Source organism: Schistocerca cancellata, chromosome 8 (assembly GCF_023864275.1).
Source record: "Schistocerca cancellata isolate TAMUIC-IGC-003103 chromosome 8, iqSchCanc2.1, whole genome shotgun sequence".
Taxonomy (NCBI): Eukaryota; Metazoa; Arthropoda; class Insecta; order Orthoptera; family Acrididae; genus Schistocerca; species Schistocerca cancellata.
Window position 1 is genome coordinate 285,578,438 of NC_064633.1, and position 27,293 is coordinate 285,605,730.

Here is a 27,293-nt window from a genome sequence, read left to right on the forward strand (position 1 = left end):
GCACCTGTGGGATATGATGGATGGAAAGTGACTCATGCAACTCGCCAACCAACAATTCTTACAGAACTACGTGAATGGGTCGAGCAGGCATAGTGTAACACATCCCAGTACAATATTCGCGATCTGTTCAACCGATTGGATGCCAGGGTCGATACCTACATTGACGCCTAAGGAGGCTACATTACGTACGAATATGGGAGTTTCAGCATGGGTCGATACCTGGTACCTAATAATCTCTTGTGCTATTGACCTGTAAAGGTAGTCATTTCATTTAGTCCATATGCACTGTTGCAACAATAAATTTTGAGTGAACTGAATGTTTCTAAAAGTGTGTGCTAACCTCTTTCTGACAGTGTATATAGAAAATTGTGTACATGCTGGTGCACAGACAATGACAGCTGATAAAAGGACAGCAACCTCCATGTCAAAATGTAGCTGCACTACAGGCAGATTAGCCTCTTGATAAGTCTCAGCAAGATCTATGAGCGCCTTCTGCTAAAACCCGTACAGGAACATATTACCAGAGTGCAACTTCTACCTGATTTCCAATTTGGATTCCAGCAGAACGACTCTGCCCCATAACAGATCATGAGAGTGGTTCAAGCAGCCACAGAGGGCTTCAGCCACAGAAGCTACTGCGGGGTAGTGCTACTAGACATAGCCAAGGCCTTCGACTCAGTATGTCATAGAGGGCAGCTCTACAAGTTATACACAAAAGGTTTCCCTGGGAGCACAGTTAAGCAGATCAAAAGCTATCTCACGAATATGACTTTCTCTGTCAAAGTAGAAACCGCCACCTGCACCAAAAGGCGTATTCGTGCTGGGGTGCCACAGGGATTGGTCCTGGGACCCGTTTGGTACAGTCTGTACACTGCGGACACACCAACGGCCCCCGTGGTGCACACAGCGCAGTACGCAGACGACAGCCTTCTACACATGAAATGCAAACAAGGACCTTGGCATTCATAGGCTACGAAGGGTTTTAGATCACACAGAAACTAGGGCCCGTCGCTGGAGCATTACCACCAGTTCTGAAAAGACGCAGGCTATGCTGATCACCCGGAGGCTTGGAAGGCGTGGAGTCCTCAACGTCCCCCCCCCCCCCCCCCCCACACACACACACACCTTCACCCTTCACCTAAACGGAACCTAACTCCCCTGGCGCAGAACCGCCAAGTACCTTGGTGTAACCTTGGACTCTTGTCTTACGTGTAAACCCCACTTTGACGAGGTCCACAGGAAGGTCTGTGCCAGAATGCCCATCCTATAACCAATCCTCAACTCAACCAGTTCCCTTCCCTGCTCTGTGGGTGTGAACGTATATCAGGCCCTGATACGGCCAGTAATGGAGTATGCATGCCCTGTCTGGGGATAGGTGGCGAAGCAACACCTGGACAAACTCCAGAGGCTGCAGAACTGCACCCACAGGAGGGCACTGAGCCTACTCGTCAGATTCCCTATTGACGATCTGCACGCCGCTGTTGAAATCCCACACCTAAAAGAGCGCTTCCAAGATCTGGCAAGGGCCTTCTATGAAAGCCCTTCCAGGTCAGGAAACGTCCTTATCCACGCCCTAGGTCGGTATGACACGTCTCGTGACAAGCACAAACGCCCAATGACGATCTTCAATGACTAAGTCGAAGAGAAAATCCCTATATCCAATTCCTGATCCTCTTCCCTCCCCCATAATATCAATCATCTCGCCAACCCTAGGCAAGTACCAGACACATACAGAACAATCATCACATCGCACAGACAACCAAAAATCACAGAAATAAACACACACACAAGTACAAAGTGGAGTAAAAGCCGCAATGCTACAAACTCCCCCAAACACTTCCCCAGAGAGGGGAAAGTATCAGATGAGAGTGAGTGAGGCTGTCATAGTGATTCAGTGTGGGTAGTTTCGTTCAGTGCATGCTGCAGACGTGTTTAGTGTTCCGACTTTAGTGTCTAGTGGACTATTTTGTATGACCATATTTTATTCGTTTACTTTAGTCTCTCAGTGTATTGTGAATTAAGTTTGCTGTGGATAAATCTGTTATCAAAAAGGCGCGCTTGGAAGTTGATGATACTTCAAGTCAACCTCCAGCAATTATTGTGTCATCAATTGATTCGTTGTCATCGGGCGAGAACCGTTCACAGACGAAAATTGGACAATCCGGTAAGGGAAGACCACTTCAGAAGTCTTGGTTGATCAAATATACGTGGCTAGAATATGAAGCATCTACCGAAAAAGTTTTTTGCAAATCTTGCAAAGAGGCAGATGCTAAAAATCAATTACAATTTTCTTAAAAAAAATGATGCATTTATTGGCTTCAATCAAGAAGCCTGAACATTTTTCTATTTTGGTTCACGAAATAAGTGAGTCTTCGATTCACGAACAAATGTCATTTTGTATTCGTAATGTCGATGATTCCTTAATCATCAACAGAGACTTCATTGGCTTATACGAGACCCCCAACACTGTATCACAAACTCTGTTTAGGATTTTAAAAGACCGTTTTGCTCGTCGTGATTAATCAGTTGATAACTTAAGAGGACAGTGCTATGATGGTGCCTCGAATATGAGAGGTAAGTTCAAAGGACTAAAAAAGTTAGTGTTGGATATACAACGAAAGGAACGTTATGTGTACTGCACTGTTCACAGTTTAGGCTTGACAGTTGTAGACAGTCTCCGCCATCTGACGTCTATGAGGGATATTATGGCTTTAGCCAAGGACTTTAATAAACACTGTAAGGGAATCCAACAAGAGGATGCGACTTCTAAAAAGCATACGCTATGAGAACGCCAACGACCAACATGGTCTACTACCCCTTTGCCCGAAGCGATGGACTATGCGAGCTTCTAGTATCTTGAGAATAATGAAAAACTTTGAAGAGCTTATAGAGCTTTTTTAAACATTTTCTGCATAGGACAAAACAGAGGTAGGTTACAAATGTGCAGGCTGCCGTGAGTCAATGTTACAATTCAAGGCATATTTCTTTTTACGTCTTTATTGCCATGTAAGGGACCCAGTAGAGAATGGCAATGAAAAAGGAAAAAAATATACGTGGGCTTGATTTTTATATTGAATGTAAGGCATGATAGTTTTGAACACTTTTGGGAATTGTGTTTAAAAGAAAAACCTTCACAAGTTGATGGTCCTTTGCTTCTTCGGAATCGAAGTATACCAAAGAAGTATGAAAACAAGAAAGCCAGCTCACCACGCACTTTCAAAACCCCAAAGGAATACTACAAAGCTATTTACATTGAAGTTCGTGAAATGGTGCAATCTTGCGTTACTGAGCGGTTTGCTTCAACTGGACTCACACAGATCATTGCAGTTGAACAAGAGTGCTTGCTTTTAGTAAACAGAGGTGAAGCAAATTTGGAAAAATCAACTGAGTTTTTCAAAAATGACCTAGACATAGAGAGACGGCGCTTACACTTGAATATGTTAGCCGATATTACTAATAAAAAACAACTGGTCTAAAAAAACATGCGTGATGTAAGAAAGTACATTATGCAAAAGTCTTCAGTTGGAGAAATGTTATGTGAAGCAGTAAAGTGGATTAAGCTTTTCCAAGTAGTTCCAATCACATGCCCACCGAGATGTTTTGGATATCCGACCAGTCACCGACTTCATATTCAGGAATCCAGTCAGACGGTCGACATTTGCACGTTTCTAAAGGCACTTTAGCCCTAATAACGGCATTTAGAGCAATATTAAAATCTTTATAAAATAGAAAATTGAATACGTGCATAATGATAAATTTTCAGTTTCGAAATATTATTACTAGTTTAGAACTGTATTACTATAGTACTGTATTAGTTTAAATATTTTTGGGGTGTAAGACCCAATTAAAACCCGCTATTTACATACTTCTTGACTGAAAGTATTAGGCATACTGTATTAACTTTATTAACTGTATTAAAGCATTAACTTTGAGATATTGTTTTTATTTAATGAAATCTGAGCCTTATGCAAAGTAAGCTTAAATTAGCTATTTCACTTTTTAATCGAAGTGCTATTACTGTGCAACAGCAATATTTTATGTTTTATTCTTTTAATGATAGTTTAGGATTTATTTAAATATAGTTTCAGTCTTTTCAGAGCTATATATTCCCTGCTCTGTAATAGTCTATAAGCATGATTATTACTGTAAATTAAATTAGCTTTTTACGAAAATGCCATGCACGTTTATGTTTTTCTTTTTTCAAAGTCAAAAAATGTGTCAAGCTTGTCGAGTTTCCGGAGTGTCGAATTATCGAGAGTCCAGTTTTCGGGGCTCTAATGTTGATCATATGACTCTAAAATGCTTAAACAACTTTAAAACTCACTATTTTTCATCTAAAATTTAGAAAACTTCCCAGGGAGAGACCCCCAGTTGCCCCCCCCCCCCCTCCCTCCCAAATATTTTTTATAAGTCGGCATCCCTGCTATCATACTATGGTGAGACGCCAAAGAATTTAAAACAAATGTGGAGCAACAACAGTTTCCAGCACATGGAAGACGAATGTATATATATCTCCAAGAGACACATCTTAAAGTTTCTGACGCCCCTGTGCTATATGGTTACAAAAAGTATTACCTCAGTAGGAGACAGAAGTGGCTATTTTTGAAACAATTCATACCACTCCTCACCTATCCTCCTCATCACTAGCCTATAAGCAGTCACTACACCAGTGAACGTACATCAAATGTTAAGAATATGTACCCTGTGCTTGCACCCACACGAAGTTTTCGGCCAAGAAGCTCCTCTGAGATCATTATACAGCTCCTCCAACCACACTTCCTGGATGCAATTTTAGCACAGTGTCCTGTGGGGTTTAGCAACTACTTGCATCAAGGCTAGAGTCACTGAGAGCATTCTAATGCACTGTCTATCGAACAGGGTGCATAGCACTTGTGCAAGGATGGCTGCATCATACTACGAATATAGTCCACAGCAACATCTGCACCACAGTCCACAGGCCACCTACAAGGGTAGCCTGTCACATGACAGAATAATGGGTGGTGCTCTGTAATCACAGGCAGACAGGTGGCTCTGCATAGGTTCAAGAGCACATCCTATTGGGTTGCAAGAGTAAAATGCTATTGAATTGTTAGGGAGGGCAAGATGAGACCTTGGTAACAATTCCTGATCACCATCAACTGATTCACAAAAATTAAGATTGTGAAGGTAAAGTTTCAGTTACCACCTCGAAAAAAAATAAATAAATCGAGCTGTGACCATGGTGTATATTGATTGTCTAATTCTATACATATTCACACTTTAGTCCAACACGTTTTTCCCAACGATAGATGACTCGACAGAAACTTATGTTTTAGTAATCTGCATTTTGGCTGTTCAGCAAATATTCCACTTCGAAAACAAACGTATTGTCATTCTGAAAATGCCTGCTATGCAATGGTTCCTTCATCTGAGAAAAGAAGTAGTAATCAATGGGTGAAATGATGCAGCCTCGAGAGAATACAGGGAGTGTACATAATGAACTGCCATGGAGCAAAATTATCCGTTTTTTCAGCATCCTGCCACGCTTCCTCACGAGATTTCGACAGTATGCTCCTGTGACCGTTTGCGCCTTAGGAGCATCATGTATTATTGGTTAACCATGGCAGTTTCAAAAGAATATTCACAAGGGGAAGGCCTCAGACGCGGCCAACAGATTCGACTCAATTTGGCAGGTCGTCTGTGCACAAGCTAAAATGAAGGACTCCAAGATATTTTGGCTCAACAACGCCCCACTTTTGAGGAAACCGCGCCTACAGTTCTTTACGTGCAAACGACTCAGAACTGATGAGATGGACAAATAATAGAAAACTGAGCATTTGTCTCTAAAAAGCCTCTAGAGCTAGATTACTAAACCCCCGCACAATTTTTAATAGGAGTTGGTATCTTTTCGCGGTTCCCACAAACCTGGGCACATGAGCGACACATGCTCTTGAGTACCTATACGGCAAACACTGTTGTTAACAATGTTAAAATTCTTGGTGAAAACTTCAGCTGTCTTTTATTTTCCACAATTCGGTACTAGTTTCGGTCAATTAGCAATATCAAGCTTGGCTGGCACAAACAACAGGAAAAATATACCATAATTCGAACAAAAATAATTTGTTCTTTTTAGTCCACCATAGTACTTAAAAAATTTCTCATAATAATAACTGTGTACGATAATCTTCGTCAAGAAACAAGTCCACATCGACAGCTAGTAACACACCGACAGATGTAACTGACATATGGCTGATTTATTTATTGCCTGAATACTGGGGTTTGCTGACACTTGTGCTCTTATAGTAAATATTACGGACTTTAGTAATGGCGCGCCTATTTTCTAATAGTTGACATAATTGTTTTATCGCTTAGATTTTTTCCTTAGCGTGGCATCTTAGGTGAAATATCAAGCAGTTACAGTTCGAAAAGTACTAGTTTGTATGACAATGACCATCTTCGGTGCTAATATCAACTCTTGCTACTGAAATTGGCACAATATGGACGCTTTTGAGGTTTTCCTTTTTTTTTGTCCCTAACATGGGCCTACTGGATGATTCGTTTGAAGAAGCTGATGAAGACATACACAATGGAGAATTTAACGAAGAGGATGATTTTGTTGGAGAAAATAATGTTGTTTGTACCCCTGACAATGATGTAGGGCACAGGGTTTGAAGCTGCAAATAAACAAAAGGGGTAAAGGAAGAAGATTCCGTGGGTGACTGTGGAAAACCGAGCAAGGTCTTGCTTAGACTGAAATAACAGTGTTCGAAACAAAAGACTCCCTTCTCATTTTGGAGTTATATTAATTACAATAATTTGTAACTAGTGCATAACAGATTATGAATTCCTTTCAAATAACATTTTGAGCAATATAATTGTCATTAGAGGTTATAAAACAGGACATCTTGTACTTATATTATACGTAACATACCAATTGAGATCTAAAAATAGAAATAAATTGGCGAATAATTTATAAATCTATGATTCTGGTTGAATAAAATTTGGAGTAGTGAAATTTACCATGTAGCGATGTAACATTTCTTAACCACGACCCCCCTCCCCCTTTTAGAGCTTTAGGGCTAGTCATGGTTCATGTATAATCGAAAAAGCTGAAGAAATATGTGAATAAAATCACTCAAATCCAGAGAGTGAGGGGAAGCATTCGCTATAGCTTACATGGTTGCAGAGACTAATTTCATTTGACTTGCCATGGCTGTAGAAAATGTTAATAATTTTAATTACATGTAAGATCAGAAAATGTTTACAATTTTAGTTACATATTAATCATAACTAGAAGTGGGCACAGGCTTTCAGGGTAATGAAATAACGAGTCCCGACGCAATCAAATGCTTTTTTTCTCACCGGCCGACCAAACACTTCACTGAGGATTCTTTTGATGGTTCGCTAAGGTTATGAGGCTCGAGGTCACAGGCATCAGTGGTAACCTTTTGATGCACATAATGGAAGAATTTCTAGTGGAAGTTAGAATGATAATCTCACATTTCAACAAACACATGTCGAGGAAAGCTCCCGAGGGAATGTTCAGGACAGATATTGCAGAGGGCTGTGTGTACCCAGGATCATTGTAAAACGGAAAAAAAGGTCAGAGAGGGCAGATTAAAGGAGAGTAGAGATTCAGGGAGTAATCAGTGCAGCCGGAGTGCTTTGACGCTGCTCAGTAGCACCTACGTGACAACTGAAAGTTAAGTAGAAGTTTTCACTATTCATTAGGATAGCGTTCAACCTCCTGTCTCTGTTTCAAAGAAGTAAGTTAGAGGAATTTCATTAAATAGCAGGAACAAGTTACAGATTCGTATTTGTCTCCTTTACTGTAGGGCAAGTGCCCATTACTGTGCGAGGTGTCGCAGTGGCTAGCACACTAAACTCGCATTCGGGAGGATGACGGTTCAACCCCGCGTCCGGCCATCCTGATTTAGGTTTTCCGTGATTTCCCTAAATCGCTCCGGGCAAATGCCGGGATGGTTCCTTTGAAAGGGCACGGCCGACTTCCTTCCCTAATCCGACGAGACCGATGACCTCGCTGTCTGATCTCCTCCCCCAAACAACCCGACCCAACCAAGTGCCCACTGATTGACAGCGAATTATTTCGAAATGTTCACGGTTTATGATTTAGGCCAACTGGCCAGTAGTTATCAGAAGGAATGGCAATGAAAGCACTCGTTTCTGATAACGGTCCTTCCTAGTGATTATTGCATCCAACTGACATTCATATGGTTCAAATGGCTCTGAGCGCTATGGGACTTTACATCTGAGGTCATCAGTCCCCTACACCTTGCAACTGACATTCTGTTAACGGATTTGATCTGATACTTGAATAAACAATTGTGTTGGTTAGAACAATAAACGAATTGACTAAAAGTAATAACTTGCTACTTCAGCAGATCAGTCGTACTAACTCCACAAGAATTACCAACATGTTGTAACCGAACACTAATCCCAATCAGAGGGAGCTCTTTTCTATCATCTCCGCTATAAACGGTGACAAACAAGCTAACTGAATCCATATTGTCATTAAGATCCTGGCTAAGCCAAGCAGATAACACCGAATTCGAAAGAAAAAAAAAGTTGGTGTAGGGAAACTATGCCGGGACATGACACACTGAAAAAAAGGAATGAGCAGATAAACAATCGATTGGCCCATCGGTCGTTAAAATCTGTCGGTTTTCCTATCACTAGAAGGGACTTCAATTGCACCAGCGACGTAGCATATAACTATCACTTCTCCATATGGGAGCAAGTTTGTGTGCTGTCTGTGGCTCATTAAGCCGGCTGTTGTGGCCGAGCGGTTCTAGGCGCTTCAGTCCGGAACCACGCTGCTGCTACGGACGCAGGTTCGAGTCCTGCCTCGGACATGGATGTGTGTGATGTCCTTAGGTTAGTTAGGTTTAAGTAGTTCTAAGTCTAGGGGACTGATGACCTCAGATGTTAAGTCCCATAGTGCTTGTAGCCATTTGTATCCTTTTTTTTTTGTGGCTCATTACACAACGTCTGGTCACGACAGGGTCCATTACAGTTACGTACCGCTCGGGCCTTCGGGATCTCTCAGCCGCCAATACCGCACGACTCGCTCTTTTCCTTTCATTTACACAGACAGAGCGGTTACCTGCAGGGCAGACAGTAACTGACGCACGGCGGCCGCGGCGTCTCGCTCGCTGTAGTGCCCACGGCCGGCCAGCCGCTCCAGAAGTTCGCCGCCGGACATCAGCTCCGCCACCAGCTGCACCTCCGACTCGGTCTCCAACACGTCGCGCACCTGCACCTGCAACGTCATCCCATGTATAATGTGAAACTCGCCGCTAAGCGTCAAGAGCGAGTGACCCGCAAGCACGGGATGGTTATAATTAAACTGACGGTCTTCCAAGTGCTGCGGTGAGGGTTGTACACAACAGGGCGCTGAAACATCTTAGGTACGCTCATTAATCAGTGCGCTCACGGAATATCCTGAAAAAATAATAGTTTCACCTCCTATCACCAGGTGAAAATAAAGCGCTGTAAGCAGATAGAATATGATGTGGGTGCAGCAAAAGAGGAGGAATGATCAACCACTTGATAACGGTGGTTCTGGTACGTTTAGTAGAATATGGTCACAAGTTACAACAGGTGTTGAATACGGTCTCGCCACTGAGCGACATCCTGTATCCATAACGTGGCACGGTCGACAGTTGCTCGCAGCATATGCAGCGTAAGCAGAGTGATACGTCATCGCATGCTATCCTTCATATTAGGAAGAGTCTGGATACATCCGTGATAGAGACGATCTTTCATATAGTCGCACAAATAGGCGTCACGTGGATTTAAGTCGGGGTATCTGGAAGGCCACACATCTTGAAATTACCAAGAGATGATGAGTTTGTTGCTGAAGGTCTCTCAAAGTAAATATTTCACCTGACAAGTGACATGTGGTGTCGCCCCATAGTTCCTGGAAATAGTGGTGTGGCTACAGTTGCATTCTTGCACAACTACACTACTGGCCATTAAAATTGCTACACCAAGAAGAAATGCAGATCATAAATGGGTATTCATTGGACAAATATATTATACTAGAACTGACATGTGATTACATTTTCGCGCAATTTGGGTGCATAGATCCTGAGAAATCAGTACCCACAACAACCACCTCTGGTCGTTATTACGACCTTGATACGTCTGGGCATTGAGTCAAACAGAGCTTGGATGGCGTGTACAGGTATAGCTGCCCATGCAGCTTCAACACGATACCACAGTTCATCAAGAGTAGTGACTGGCGTATTGTGACGAGCCAGTTGCTCGGCCACCATTGACCTGACGTTTTCAATTGGTGAGAGATCTGGAGTATGTGCTGGCCGGGGCAGCAGTCGAACATTTTCTGTATCCAGAAAGGTCCGTCCAGGACCTTCAACATGCGGTCGTGCAATATCCTGCTGAAACTTAGCGTTTCGCAGGGATCGAATGAAGGGTAGAGCCGCGGGTCGTAACACATCTGAAATGTAACGTCCACTGTTCAGAGTGCCGTCAATGCGAACAAGAGGTGACCGAGACGTGTAACCAATGGCACCCCATGCCATCATGCCGGATGATACGCCAGTATGGCGGTGACGAATACACGTTTCCAATGTGCGTTCACCGCGATGTCACCAAACACGGATGCGACCATCATGATGCGGTAAACAGAACCTGGATTCATCCGAAAAAATGACGTTTTGCCATTCGAGCACCCAGTTTCGTCGTTAAGTACACCATCGGAGGCTCTCCTGCCTGTGATGCAGCGTCAAGGGTAACCGCAGCCATGGTCTCCGAGCTGATAGTCCATGCTGCTGCAAAACGTCGTCGAACTGTTCGTGCACATGGTTGTTGTCTGGCAAACGTCCCCATCTGTTGACTCCGGGATCGAAACGTGGCTGCACGATCCGTTACAGCCATGCGGATAAGATGAGTGTCATCTCGACTACTAGTGATACGAGGCCGTTGGGATCAAGCACCGCGTTCCCTATTACCCTCCTGACCCCACCGATTCCATATTCTGCTAACAGTCATTGGATCTCGACCAACGCGGGCAGCAACGTCGCGATACGATAAACAGCAATCGCGATAGGCTACAATCTGACCTTTATCAAAGTCGGAAACATGATGGTACGCATTTCTCTTCCTTACACGAGGCATCACAACAACGTTTCACCAGGCAACGCCGTGTGAACTGCTGTTTGTGTACGAGAAATTGGTTGGAAACTTTCATCATGTCAGCACGTTGTAGGTGTCGCCACCGGCGCCAACCTTGTGTCAATGCTGTGAAAAGTTAATCATTTGCATATCACAATATCTTGTTCCTGTCGGTTAAATTTCGCGTCTGTAGCACGTCATCCTCATGGTGTAGCAATTTTAATGGCCAGTAGTGTAGAATCACGTGTTGCGCAAAGAGGTTCTTACAATGTGCAGACGTAATTCTAAACCTAACTAGTCTGTGAGGTGTCATCTCCTCAAAGAATAACGGACCGAAAATGAAGGAGCATGTGAAACCATACAACAGAGTCACATAAGCTGAGTGCAATGGATGTCCCTTCACAACATGTAGCGGAGTAGTATATTTCACTGCACTATGCAGAGTAAAATGTGTCTCGTCCGTCCAAAGAATACTCCCCAACATGACATCCACTTCCACGCATGCCAAAAAATGAAGGGCGAAGTCACAACGTTGTAGCATACAGGGGACAGGCAAAATAATGTGATTAGTGGTAGCAATGGGATGGTTGAGTTTGACAATCAACAACGCAAGTAAGGCACGTATCACGCTGGACTGTGCTTGTTCATGAATAGTGCATACTTCGTATCTGCATTCAGAGCCCGAGGGCGAAGAACAATGAAAGACGGAACAGACTTCCAAAGAGGGCAGATTGTGGGGCCCGATTAGCTGGAGCATCAGTAACCAAGACAGACAACTTATTTAATGCTTCAAGAACAACTGTTCCAACAGTCATGACAGCCTACACAAAACATGGAATGACATCATCATGTAAAGTAATAGTGGGCGCAAATCAAAACTAAATGACAGAGATCGTCGTGCGCTAACACGAATTGCGTCAAAACAACACAGAACTATGGCGGCTAAAGTGACAGCAGGGCTCAATAGCCGTCTTCGAGACTCTGCATCAATCTACACTGTCCTCCGACAACTCCATAAAGCGAATATTCATAGACGAGCTGCTATACCGAAACGATTTGTGACAACAACCAACTCGAAAAAGTGTAAAACATGGTGTCAGGAGCATAAATCCTGGTCGGCTGATCAGTGGTAACACGTCATATGGTCCGACGAGTCAACGTTCTAGATATTTCCAACATCGGGCTGGATTTACGTCTAGAGAGCGCCAAAAGAAGCCTACAATCCTGAGTGCTTGATTCCAATGTTTAAACATGGAGGTGGATGTGTGATGGTGTGGGCAGTCATATCACGGTATTCTGCTGGTCCCATCATTATTCTCAAAAGCCATGTTACAGCCAACGATAATGTGAACACTTTAGGTGCTCAGGTGCACCCCATGATTCAAACGTTGTTCCCCAACAATGACACCATATTTCAGGACGGTAATGCACCACAATCGTGGTATGAGGAGCCTGCAACTGAACTGCTGCGTCTTCCCTGGACAGCACAGTCCCTGGACTTGAACATCGTCAAAGTCTTGTGGGCAGTATTGCAGAGCAATATTGCTCCCTCGTCACTACAGGAGCTAGAAGCGGTTGTGATCGAAGAGTGGCATAACATTCCACTGGAGACTATACAATCGTTATATGCCAGTATTCCAAGAAGAATCGCAGCTGTATTATGGACAAATGGGGCTCCAATTCCTTATTAATAAACTACTACCAAGTAAGTACATATGTTCACATTATTTTGCCTATCCCCTGTGTCTTCATTTGGTGCACATTATGAATCTTGGATAGCACTGTAAAACGCGCCACAAAATATTTTGAACAGCTGACCATGGGAGAGGGATCCCCAGGTGACAGCTCGAGCAATGGCTGCAGAATCTGAGGCGTGTGCTGCACGTTGGGCTACAGCTACAGCATGCAACTTCATCAACAGCTACCATGGGAATGAGGCGCCTCCCTCTTCCTGCTGTACCACATAATTCACCTGTTTCTTAAAATTTCTTGATCATCTACTTTAGCCCATTTATTGAAGTGGAGCTACTTTGCAACTGTTTCTGTCGATGATATTCCCACAATGCAGCGCTGCTATTACTGCCTTCTGATAAAACAACTTTGCCAGCAGATCTTTTTTCCGAATAACCATTGCGTTTCGACAGAAAACGTCAATCTTCTTAACCCTTTATACCAACAGTCACTTCACAAAAGAAATCAACAAACGTTACCAAGCGACGAACAGCATACTGACATGAAAACAGGAAACATTTCACATTCTGACTGCTTACAGCGCTTTTTTTTCATCTGGTGACGGGAAGTGGAACTATTGTTTTTTCGACGTACTTCACAAGTGTTCCTGGGATGTATACAATCAGCACTGCCGCATTCCGAACACCGTCGGTATAGTTATAGCCATCCAGTATAAAATGGGGCCGGGAGAAATGTGTTAGCAGAGAAACAGTAAGAGGACAAAGGGTCGGTCAGGGGAGCACAGCGACTTTCAACGTGGACTAGACATATGATGTCACCTGAATAATAAATACACTAAGGACATTCCAACCCATGTTAAGCTCCAAAGTTGAGATTTGGAGATGTACACTGCACAACATTATTAAAGGGTCACTTTTTCGAAACAGTGTAATTATTTCCAAATGCGACGCAAAAGTTTAAAAAATGGTTCAAATGGCTCTGAGCACTATGGGACTTAACATCTGAGGTCATCAGTCCCCTAGAACTTACAACTACTTAAACCTAACTAACCTAAGGACATCACACACATCCATGCCCGAGGCAGGATACGAACCTGCGACCGTAGCGGTCTCGCGGTTCCAGACTGAAGCGCCTAGAACCGCTCGGCCACTCCGGCCGGCGCAAAAGTTTAAAATTTGGCTCAAACGTGTCTACAAGATTCCTCTCTAATGGTGCAAAAGTGTGGCGTCCTGCGACTTCGCCCTCGAACTGGACGACGCTTCAAACAGCGAGGTTCTACACATGCGAAAAAAAGGGCCAAAACTCGTAAGTTCAGGCGAAGTGTAAGGTGGGTTAACTATGTGATATTGGCACAAAATTTCACCACAATTCTTTCCAGCTTCACCGTGGACCTATCACACGATGGGAAGTTTGTCACATCCCCTCTTACCCACGCATCAACCCCTCTTTCGACACCTCTGCGAATGAAGGAGTACCGCGACGACTAACATTGAAATCACGCGGTCTTGTTGTGGGTGGCGAGGAAAATATTTCAGACACAACACCTCTCAGAATCGACGCGAAGTGGCTTTGTCGTCAATGAAATCACCATTTCCTAAAGGTGTTGATTCCTACTCATTTCCGCTACGATCGCAGGTTAGAATCCTTCCTCGGGCATGGATGTGTGTGATGTCCTTAGGTTAGTTAGATTTAAGTAGTTCTAAGTTCTAGGGGACTGATGACCACAGCAGTTAAGTCCCATAGTGCTCAGAGCCATTTGAACCTACTCATTTCGCGGCCGAAAACAACAGTTTGCAGTATGATGAGCAGTAGAACGAAATTCTCGACAATTTTTGACACTTTTGACACTCCCGGATGTTTCTGCCGTTCTCCGTCTGGGGGTGTTAGCAGTGTCTTGCGGGACCAAGGATATCGTCCTTTTGCTCAACACACTGGAAACTGTAGTTTTCGAAAGAGAAATGAGTTGGGAAGCAACGCCTCAAGGAAAGGGTGGTTTCATTGACTCACTTTCTGGTACCCCATGAGGCCTTTTCGTGTCGATTCTAAGGGGCGTTGAGTCTGAAATGTTTTCCTCGGTCATCTATAAGAGAAACGCGTTGGTGGTCGCGGTTTTGACCTCCAGCGCAGAGGCGTCCAAAGTACGGGTGAAATGTGGATATGAGGGGGTGTGACAACCTTCCTATATTGTGACAGGTCTGCGGTGACGCTGTGCAGAATTGTGGTGAAATTTGCTGCCATTGCGACGTCATTAATCCACCTTACACGTCACCTGAACTTCGGAATTCTGGCCTTTTTTTCGCATATGTCTACATCTTGCTGCTGAAGCGTCTTCGAGCCCGAGGCTGACGTTCCACAGTGCCACGCTTTTGCACCATTACAGAAATAGGTTGTAGGCACCTTTGACTAAAATTTCAAACGTTTGCGTCGCAATGGGAGGTAATTACGGGTTTTCGAAAAATTGACAGTGTAATTGTATTGCGCACTGTCGTTACCAAACGGAAACGAGAAGGGACAACCACAGCTAGATCAAGACCAGAGAGACGTCATGTACTGACAGGCAACGACTGCCGAACATAGCAGCGGGTGTCTGTAGAAAATAACATGAAATCAGCTGAGGCAATCACTCGTGAGTTTCCAATTTCTGCCAGCACTGAATGTGAGTAGCAACTTCAAAAGAACGGGGTACAACTGTCGAGCAGCTCCTCAAAAGCATTTATGTAGTCAATGCTAACCGATGCTTGAGGTGGTGTAAGAAACGGTGGTTTGAAGTGATGAATCACGCTGTACCCTGTGACAGTCCCTTGGTCCGATGGAAGCCTTTGAATTTGGCGAATGCTTGGATAACGTTGTATCATGTATCTTGTGAACGCCAAGATGTTACAGTAACGGAGGGAAAGGGGAGGGGGGGATGTTTCTGGTTAGGGTGAGTCCCCTTATTGGGCGTAAGAAAAGGCTCCAGAATGATAGGAACATGTTTTACAATGTTGTATACTGCATACAGTAGAGGAACAGTTCGGATATGATCATTGTTTGTAGTTAGATAGTTAGCCATTTGTTCCATAGATAAAGTTCACGATAAACGTAATGATTTGCAACGGTTGGCCTCTTGTATGAAGCGAAAACAAAATTTACCAGTAGTTTCTTGTAAACAACAATTTTCCAGATGCTATGATGGGGTATGGTGCCGTGTACGGATGAGTGATTTTATGTATACTAACGACTGCGACAATGGTTAATTTTTTTAATCTTTTATACAGTAACGTGCGCTGGATGTTCGTCCGATATTCGCATCCTGCTTGGTCGGTGTTGGCCTCATAATCACAATTAAAACCGTTAATATGTGAATGTGACGCTGTCTGCGTGCTGGATATTTCTGTGGATGTTCGATACTTTCTATCTCCTTGTGTAATATGTATTTCGTGACATGCCGAAGAACAATATAAAGATGTACCAATTGCGTAGTGGTCGTATACTTAAGCGTTGCATCTCCAGCCCATTGCTTAAGCATGCTCATTGCCTCATTCGCTTTACGATGACGAGATTCGACAAATCGGTCAATGTATATTTATTCATGCACTGGTTTGTGTAGTATCTAGTCCTTCCTTTAATGATGTCTCTTTCCCACAATGTTAGCCGGCCTTTGTGGCCCAGCGGTTCTAGGTGCTTCAGTCCGGAACGGCGCTGCTGCTACGGTCGCAGGTTCGATTCCTGCCTCGGGCATGGATGTGTGTGAAGTCCTTAGGTTAGTTAGGTTTAAGTAATTTTAAGTCTAGGGGACTGATGACCTCAGATATTAAGTCCCATAGTGCTTAGAGCCATTTGAACCATTGAACGCACAATGTTAAATCTTATCTTTTCACGGGCTTGTTGACACTTTCTTTTGCTGTGTTTGCAGTGCTCTTGGCCAACGTTATTGCTTTTATTTTAACTTCAAGGGGCATTCCTCCGTAGTGAGATTGCTTTATTACCGTTCATACGAATTCTCACCCGGCACTGATGAAGCAGAGCTTGAATGCGGTGCGGAAATTTCAGAAACGATTATGATTCACTAGCCTCGACGTCTTATATCTCATCCCCTTCAGCTTCTACTTCGTGGTACAGTTCTTCATCAACGAAACATATTTAGTTCTCCAGCTCCAAAAGTCGCTCGACGATAGCCACTCCTATCAATTTTAAATGCCGATAAATAGAGCTACCTGCTTCGGGTAATGCATCTCTTTTGCAATTCTTACACAAATTAAAAAAAAAAGCAGTGTCGATCATTTCTGCTTGACATCCTCTGTGGCTGGTTCACAAATGTTTATTTGATTCCTGGAAAAAGGCAGTGTTCCTCGACTACTAAAACTGTTTAACTGAAAAATTGTAGTGAACAACCTGGTATTACTATATAAACAATAATGCAATTTACAACAAATTACATATTGCACAAAGCAGGCGTTACTAACGGAAAATAATTATATTATTTCACAAAGCAGACAGGATAGTTGTAAGTAAACTATCGGTGCTTCAGCGGAAAACTATTTATCATATTTACCCAACTTATAGGAATGATGTTCAGACTGTGGGCTGCAGGATTTGCGTTGTTAGTAGTGTTAGTGTTTAGATTTGCCGTGAGGCACCGGTACCGGAACGACGACGTACGGTTGAAGGAAACATCAGTGTACGTTACAGTTCAGACAGTCAGCATGGGTCTGGACAATGTGTGCAGGGCTTTAGTCGCAAAGCTGTTTTGTGAAAAACAACAGCAATAGTGATGCTGCGCTTTGCGAGTATCGCAGTATGAAAGGAATACGGAAAGGTCCTCTTTCCGTACCGGGATTGAAGAACATGATTCGCAAGTCCGAATTAACTCTCTATTTGGGAATTGCTTCTAGGAGAGGCCGACGGCCAATTGAGCCTTAGCCCTGGCTGAGAATGCTGGACGCAATGAGCGATCTTCTAGTAGTGCATGAGTTGTGTTACGACACCAGAACATTCCGTGATCCTTCGGTATTTGGGGCAGCAGTAGACCAATCTCTAGTGATAGTGCGGTTCCAGGCTGTCGTGGATCCCAATGGTTGTCACATTGAGAAACGTTTTTAGCTTGGAACCTAAACATGGTATGCAATTAACAAATGTTACACTCTCATATGGAAATTAATATATTTTTCTTTAATTTGGTTTATTCGGTACTTCTCTTCCGTATGTCCTTTCTACGAAGTTTCATTGTCGTACGATCACTCGTTTCTCACGGGGGACCATCAAGTAGCGAAAGTTTATTTATAACCAACTGTATTTTATTCTAAGCATGTACGATAAAAATTCACTGCACATATGATCGAGGGTTCAACGGACTAATGATACAGAACAATTCCATCCTATCGTGACATATACCTTGATTGCTGGAAACCCTCACTCTTCGAAATTTACAGGTACCCAATGAGGAACAGGAAACGAGCATAGCATACCTGGATTCCAGTACTTGCGTGCATTCTGTCCCGCACCTCGATATAAACCAAGCGTTGCGTGGTTAGATGTCCGTGATCCATCGTGACGAATACGGAACGGATCTTCTCGGAGTTTTTTTCGTGGCACTTATGAAAGCGAAGTCTATGCAAAATCGTTGAGTAACTGAAATCATCGAGCTATCACAACTGCTCGAAATCTCGCGATAGAGTGAGACACAAACCATCTGTTAAAAAAAGACAGAAAGTATAGGAATAACTATCTGTCGTATTACATTTCCTCACTGTTAGCAAAATGGTTCAAATGGCTCTGAGCACTATTCAACAGAAAACTGCATTGAACTCCAATTACCTGTCTTCTCCAATCAATTTTCCCGGAACAGACTCCATTTTGTCGACCGTTAGTAAACTGCTCGCAGAGGTCATGAAAGTCGAAATCACAACTGAAAGCACGGCAGAACGCTAGTAGAACTGATATAAGGTCGGGCAGAAAACGATTTTCAGTAACTGCATTAAGTCCAAATTTCCTGCCTCCGCCAGTCAATTTCCCCGGAACAGACTCCATTTTACCGACAGTTCGCAATAACTTCACAAAATGTCAGCGTACGTGGTGGCGCTCAACTTTACAGACATTGTTCATCAAAAACAAAATGCAAAACAGTTGCAAGCTTGCTAAGAAATCAATTGTTTGTATCAGCTCTTCACTGAAAGCCACCAAAACGGGAAATGCTAATATTTTAGCACAGTCAGTGTCAACATGACGTTAGATATAGTGTCTGCGAGAAATAGAACAGACGTCGATTACATGACGGTACTGCTGACCAGCGCGAAGACATTAACTGTGATGTACAAAACAGCAAGATCTCCGCTTACCAGTGGTGGATCATTCAACACTCAATAATACTAACTCGAATTGAAATGATTACTTATATTCCGCAAACATGTAAGCAAGGCCCCACAATGGACCTGGAATATGGTAGTATGACGAATTCTGGTATATAAACAAATGCCACGTACACGCATCTGTCAGACTGAAAGCTTTCTCGCAGTCTAAATACTTCGCCAATGAAATTTCACCTAAGACGCATGTAGTTCACTAGCATATTGCATTAGACAATACAAATTTAAACATGTAATTTGATTAAACAGGCAAAGGGATCAAATGGGGAAGAAAATAAAAATCGAAAAAATTGTATCAAAGTAAATATTAGGAAGTATACGTATATGCTACAAGAATGAAAGCAGTGTCAAAAGTTAAAGTGTTCTCAAAAATGTAAAATTTGCTATGGAAAGTCTTTTAACAAAACAAATTCGTTGTAGTTTAAGCTACTGAATTCACCGAAAATGTTAATTAAATTGCTCAGGCTTTAAGTTTCCACTAAATGCAAATACTTCTAAAATACCGGAACTTACCACAGCAAAAACTTTAAATAAGAAATTTCTAGATGCAGGAGCTCTAGTCATAAAATATGATAAGGGTAATGCGGCAGTGCTATTATATGAAAAACATTACACTGACAAAATATTACAGTATCTCGAACAGAACGGCAGAAACTAAATCAGTAATGACCCACTCAATAAGTTCCAAACAGAACTAAAAAGAAAATCTGATGCCTCTCCGTTTCTGTTGGACCCACGAGAAAAACGTAGATTAAAGTTAATGAATCTAAGGCTTCCCACTGCAAGAGTTCACATTAAAATACATAAACCTAGCAAGTCAATTATATTTATTAATAATAACTAATGTCCTCCCAATAGCGAACTAAATTTCATACTCAATAAAGAACTTAAAAGTATGTACAAATTTGACAAAATTTTCAGCGTTAAAAATAGCATCCAATTTTCTGACATTGTAGTAAACATGACTATCCCAGAAGATGCGATTTTCCTCTCTGGGGATGTTACTAATACGTTTACGAACATACCAACTGATGAAACATTAGAAATAATTAAGCGTAATTTACTACAGCATTAACTATGGCGGTAGGTGAGATTGTAGAGCCGTTAAGTCTTGTTGCAATTTAGCCTTGATTTCAGGTACTTTAACACTGATGGAAAAATTTACCACATGGGAGGCTGTCTAGTGATGGGTAATAGTTTACCCTGTATCTTATCAGAAATTTTTCCTAATGACTTGGAAATTAGGCTTTCTGATAAATTCCCGACATAAAGTAGAAAATACTGTATTATCACCGGCATGTTGACACAGTACAGTTCTCTTTAAAGGAACCAAGCAAGATTTAAATGAAGTAACAGATAAACTCAACCGAATGCACCCAAAAATTAAGTTCACTGTTGAACGTGAAACTGATAGTAGTATCAATTTTCTCAAATTGTCAATTAGTAGATCGAACGGGAAAAATATGTTTAAAGTTTACGTGAAGCCTACATATTCAGGTATAATTATTGGGAATAATTCATATCATCCAATAGAGCTTTACACAGAATATTACAGTTACCATTCACAGACGAAGAGAGATCTACAGAATTACAGGCAATCATAAAGATAGCATTAAGGAACAATTGCCAAGAACATGATACCCTATGCGATCAAAAGTATCCAGACACCCCCAAAAACATACGTTTTTCATATTAGGTGCATTTTGCTGCCACCTAATGCCAGGTACTCCATATCAGCGACATCAGTAGTCATTAGACAACGTGAGAGAGCAGAATGGGGCGATTCACGGAACTCACGGACTTTGAACGTGGTCAGGTGATTGGGTGTGACTTGTGTCATACGTCTGTATGTGAGATTTCCCAACTCCTAGACATCCCTGTTCCCGATCTGATAGTGAAGTGGAAACGTGAAGGGACACGTACAGCACAAAAGCGTACAGGTCAACCTCGTCTGTTGATTGCTAGAGACCGGCGACAGTTGAAGAGGGTCGTAATGTGTAATAGGCAGACATCTATCCAGACCATCACACAGGAATTCCAAACTGCATCAGGATCCACTGCAAGTACTATGACAGTTAGGCGGGAGGTGAGGAAATTTGGACTTCATGGTCGAGCCATTCATCACGCCGCTAAATTTCGAATGACCCCTCGCTTGGTGTAAGGAGTGTAAACACTGGACGATTGAACAGTTGAAAAACGTTGTGTGGAGTGACGAATCACGGTACACAATATGGTGATCTGATGGCAGGATGTGGGTATGGCGAATGCCCGGTGAACGTCATCTTACAGCGTGTGTAGTAAAATTCGGAGGCGGTGGTGTTAAGGTGTTCTCGTGTTCTTCATGCAGTGGGCTTGCACCCCTTGTTGTTTTGCGTGACGCTATCACAGCACAGGCCTACATTGATGTTTTAATCACCTTCTTGCTTCTTACTGTTGAAGAGCAATTCGGGGATGGCGATTGGATCTTCCAACACGGCCGAGCTGCTGTTCATAATGTATGGCCTGTGGCGGAATGGTTAGAGGACAATAACATCCCTTTAATGGACTAGCCTGCATAGAGTCCTGACCTGACTCCTACAGAACACCTTTGGGATGTTTTGGAACGCCGTTTTCGTGCCAGGCCTCGCCGACCGACATCGATACCTCTCCTCAGTGCAGCACTCCGTGAAAATGGGCTGCCATTCCCCAAGAAATCTTCCAGTACCTGACTGAACGTATGCATACGAGAGTGGAAGCTGTCATCAAGGCTAAGAGTGGGCCAACACCATATTAAATTCCAGCATTACCGATGGATGGCGCCCCGAACTTGTCATTTTCAGACAGGTGTCCGGACACTTTTGATCACATAGTGTATAATGAAATTGTACCACACACTGTAGAAGAATGTTAAACGAAAGAAAAACAATCGTATAGGAAAGCCCAAAAAAAAAGAAGAAGTGTATTACACTCACATAGAAAGGTCCTATAACAGATCATATTGTGAAATGGTTCCCAAGATAGAACGTTCAAGTAGGTTTTCGAACTAGCATCTCCCTTAGGCACGCACTAAACAAAATGTACATAAGGGCAAGTACAGTACTTTAGAAGTATATAAAATGAATTGCCAAAATCGTCAGAGCATGTACATTGGCCAAACTACAAGAGCATTTAAAATTCGTTATAAGAAACTTTGCAGTTTCGATTCAAATCGTACTGCATTGGGTGAACATTTGAGAACAGCTAAACATACATTAGGCGAGATTCAAGATAGTATGAAAATTGTCCACACCGCATATAAAGTTCTCTGTTAAATGTTTTGGAAGAATTAGGAATTTTCGCAGAAAAGAACGAAAACCGGCAAAATTTATTAAACCAATAAACCGGATTTAATTTACATGGGTTCTTCCACTTATCTGATAAATTGCTGTACATAAGAATCCAAAATATAATACCTGCCTTATTATCCTATAAGAAATATTTTTAGAAACTGTAGTTTTGAATGCATACGTGTGAAGGTATTTCAAGATACGTATTTTTATACTGTATTTTGAAAGATATTTTAATTTTTACAGATGTACGCGCATTGTTTGAAAGATAAGCAGCATGTACAAATATGAGATGCCTATATACAGCCGGCCGCTGTGGCCGAGCGGTTCTAGGCCCTTCAGTCTGGAACCGCGCTGCTGCTACTGCCACAGGTTCGAATACTGCCTCGGGCATGGATGCGTGTGATGTCCTTAGGTTAGTTAGGTTTAAGTGGTTCTAAGTCTCGGGGACTGATGACCTCAGATGTTAAGTCCCATAGTGCTCAGAGCCATTTGAACCATTTTCGAAGGAAATTAAAAATGTAAATTTGGTTTTCTGTAGCTGTAAATTATGTTTGTATGCGCTATACCACGGACGTTACAAGTACTGTTGTACAGTCAATTTCATCTTTGGCGCTGTCAGTGTCATCATTTATTCAGTACTTTAGACGGAAGTTTAAGTACTACAGTACAGACAGTTTAATCTTTAGGGCTGTTAGCCAACTTGAAAAACAGTCTTTAATGCTGTCAATTATCTTTAAACGTAAGTCACCATACTGGAAATGGAATACATATTTTATGTAACGGCAATGTAAATTTGTCGCACAATGTCAATTTGTATCTTTTACAGTTTATAGTCTGATGGTGCTGTGGTTCATTTGAAGAGCGAAAACGATAAATAGAAAATACAAAGCGCTATTTGCGCCTGTTTTCAAAAACTTAAAAACTTCAATTCTGTCTGTACAAAGTCTTGTCCCTTCAACCAACGGATTACAGCCCTCGTTATGACTTGGTTGTTGCCACACTGGCTGAGTATGAGGAAGATGACGACTCTGTGAAACGTATCCTTTACTCAGATGAGGTCACATTTAATTTCAACGGTGTTGTCAACCGACACAATGCTAGGATCTGGGAGTCCCAAAATCCCCACGCAGTGCTTGAGACCATTAGAGCGAGCCATACGTTGAACGTGTGGTGTAGTTTTATGCACTATAAAATCATAGGTACTTTTTTCTTCTGTGAAGTTAAAATCAAAGTCAATACCTATCTGGATCTGTTGCAATTTTTATTGTGCAGCAGATTCAGGACATTTCGGACTTAATTTTGCACAAGATGGTGCACCACCTCGTTGGGGGTTAGACGTTCGTGACTATTTGGGTACAACATTGCCGGGAAGATGGAACGGGCGTGGTGATCCCATCAACTGGCCTCCGCGATCACCGGACGTAAAACCACTGTATTTCATCCTTTGGGTCATGTAAAGAAAAATGGTTACCAAACACAAGTGAACACCATCACAGCATGACGCGCAGTATTACTGAATCATAACATCCATCCCTCAAGTAATGTAGATTAACGCCTTGATGGAGTTGGAATATCGCCTGGGTATCCTTCGGGCAACGAAAAGTGCACATGTGAAAATTAATTAATTGTGTATGCGTGTGCGCGTGTGTGTACACAACAATTTGAATATGTTAACCTGCAGTTCAAGATAAACATTATGTGTCTATGTGTTATATTTTCTGTCTTATCCATGTTTTTAATGAGGGAAAGACTTCTGTGACACCCCTCATGTCTCAGCCCGCACTGCGCGGGATTAGCCGAGCGGTCTTGGCGCTGCAGTCATGGACTGTGCGGCTGGTCCCAGCGGATGTTCGAGTCCTCCCACGGGCATGGGTGTGTGTGTTTGTCCTTAGGATAATTTGTTAAGTAGTGTGTAAGCTTAGGGAATGATGAGCTTAGCAGTTAAGTCCGATAAGATTTCACACACATTTGAACATTTTTTTGTGTGGCAGATAGACAATGAAAAGAGTTATATGTTTTGCAGCTAACATTTTCATTTGGACGTATGAAACTACGTGTGAAATTTTATGTGGAATGATACATAAACCACATTTTCTGACATAATAAATATTAATTTCATAATGTGTCATTTAGCATTCTGGACCTCAAATATGAAATTACGCAACATTTCAACGCCTCTGGACACTGACGCCATATTAAAAAGCTAAGGGAAATTTTTACAATTGTCTGAGTTCACCTTTTTTGCAGTTGAATATACAATGAGGTGACAAAAGGCATGGGATACCTGCTAATATCTTGTCGGACCTCCTTTTGTTCTGCACAGCTCAGCTTCTCGACGTGGCATGGACTCTACAAGTCGCTCGACGTCCCCTGCAGAAATATTAAACCATGCTGCCTCTATAGCCGTCCAGAATTGCGAAGGTGTTACCACTGAAGGATTTTGGGCACATACTGACCTCTCGATTATGTCCCGTAAATGTTCGATGGGATGCACGTCGGGCAATCTGTGTGGCCAAACCATTCGTTCGAATTGTCCAAAATGCTCTTCATACCAATTGCGAGCAATTGTGTCCCGGTGACATGGCGCACTTCATCCATAAAAATTGCGTCGTTGTTTGGAAACATGAAGTCCCTGAAGAGCTGCAAATGATTTCCAAATAGACGAACATAGCCAGAACGCAGGCCATTACATGTAAACACAGCCCACACTATTATGGAGTCACCACCAGTTTGCACAGTCCCCTGTTGACAAATGAGTCCATGGCTTCGTGGGGCCTGCGCCAGACTCGAGCCCTGTTATCAGCTCTTACCAACTGAAACTGGGACTCACCTGACCAGACCACGCTCTTGCAGTCGTCTAGGGTCCTACCGACATAGTCAAGAGCCCAGGATATGCCGTGCAGGCGATGTCGTGCTGTTAGCAAAGGCACTCGCGTCGGTCATCTGTTGCCATAGTACGTTAACGCCAAATTTCGCCACACTGTCCTAACGGATACGTTCGTCGTACGTCACACAATGATTTTTAAGGTAATTTCAAGCAGTGTTGTTGGTCTTTTAGGACTGACAAATGTACGCAAACGCTATTGCTCTCGGTCGTTAAGTAAAGGCCGTAGGCCTCTGCGTTGCCCGTAGTGAGAGGTAATGCCTGAAATTTGGTATTCTCAGCACACTCTTGACACTGGAGATCTTGGAACCTAACGATTTTCGAAATGGAATGTCCCATTAAAATCTGTTAATTTTTGAAGTGTTGCAATAACCACGTAGGAACCTTTTCACACGAATCCCCTGAATACAAATGACAGTCCCGCTAATGTACTGTTCTTTTACACCTTGTGTACGTGATATTACCGTCGTCTGTATATATGCATATAGTTATCCCATGACTTTTCACCTCAATGTACATTGCATACTAAACAGTATATGTTTTTACGCAATGTCAATGTGAAATTTCTTACTTCTAAAGGAAGGGAGGGAGTGTCATACATTACAGTTAACCATTTGCGGCCCGTATCGTCGCCGGAACGATTCCACATTCATCTTTGGTCGGCTTACATACTTTGTATATCTTCAATAATATACCATCTTCTCGCTGCTTAATTGTGGCACCAAGGTGTGAGGAACACTCCGCTGACATGAAGGTACTTGTGTGTCCTCAGTTCACATGTTTCGAATTCTGCTGATCAAATATGGGACGCCGTCGAGCGGAACGTAAATGCCTCAGAACAAGCTCCGATCGATCTCCGTCATTTACAGACGGTGGTCGACCGTACATGGACGCAGATGGCTCCCCAACGCTTGCGATATCTAGTGAAGTCTATGTCATGGGTAAACTACTGAGAAGCCACATCTGAGAGATCAATAGAAGGAGAACCTCCAAATATCTTGTTAAGACTTTAGAAAGTTGTATACGGGCTTGTACGATGAAGCTGGTTTTTGTCGGCGATTTCATTTTTTGCTTACACTAACGACATCATCCGGGAAGCGAAGCTACAAGTTCTTCTGTAAAATATAAACTTTCGCAGCCAGAAATTACATAGTTATTGAGGACGTCCTCTACAGATGGCCAAGAAGTTCTTTCGACCATACCATGGCCTAACTGAATCGGCATGGAGTACGAGAGAAGGGGCGTTAGCGACTGAGGTTCTTTAGGGGTGACTACTTTTCAAATTTTACTCTTTTTTCTCAAATTCCATCAAAAATTGCCCGGATGCGGCGCCAATTCGGAACGGCTGACGTCCCTCGAGGGAGTCAGGTACCGGAAGTGAAGACCCATACCGGCACGACCACGGTGATGTCCATGGTAACGCCGGCGCGCTCCCCATCGACTGTCTAGAGAGCAAGATACACGGAAAGCGGAACACACTTGCTCTGCAACAGAGATCGAAATGAGGAACTAGGTCTCACTTCAAGCAACACCTCGGCTGTCCGACGACTTTGAAACCAAACAAAAAACTGTCAGCTGAGCGTTGCTTTAAAATAGACAGAAAAAGATTAGCAAGGTTCTGATCTCAGTAAATAAAACGCGAAAACAACAGGCACACCGGGTAACAAAGGAGCATTGATGGTGAAGTAGTGATATAGTTAGCATCTCTCCATGTAGCCAGTTAGTAACGAGAGTTACCAGACAGTAGACAAAGTAGCGGCCGCCCTAATTACTCCTAAGCTGCGTGATCTAGAGCGCACACAGTTAGTTATCCTTAACGAGCTAGGCATCGCTTATAATTATGGCACTAGGTCCTTATGATGAACTATGACTACGCTGATGAGCATGAGCCCTAACTTAAACTAGGTCTCCAGTTTAAGGGGAAGACCT

The 27,293-nt window shown here is 42.8% G+C and overlaps 1 protein-coding gene across 1 annotated transcript in view; it reads right to left on the reverse strand.

The window, feature by feature from the left end:
• Nucleotides 1–27,293, reverse strand: part of LOC126094675 (calcium/calmodulin-dependent protein kinase type IV-like) — a 606,666-nt gene that overhangs the window by 80,551 nt on the left and 498,822 nt on the right. The window contains exon 5 of the mRNA XM_049909186.1: nucleotides 9,104–9,259. Within this exon, the coding sequence (XP_049765143.1) occupies nucleotides 9,104–9,259 (156 nt within the window). The remainder of the gene's footprint in view (nucleotides 1–9,103; nucleotides 9,260–27,293) is intronic.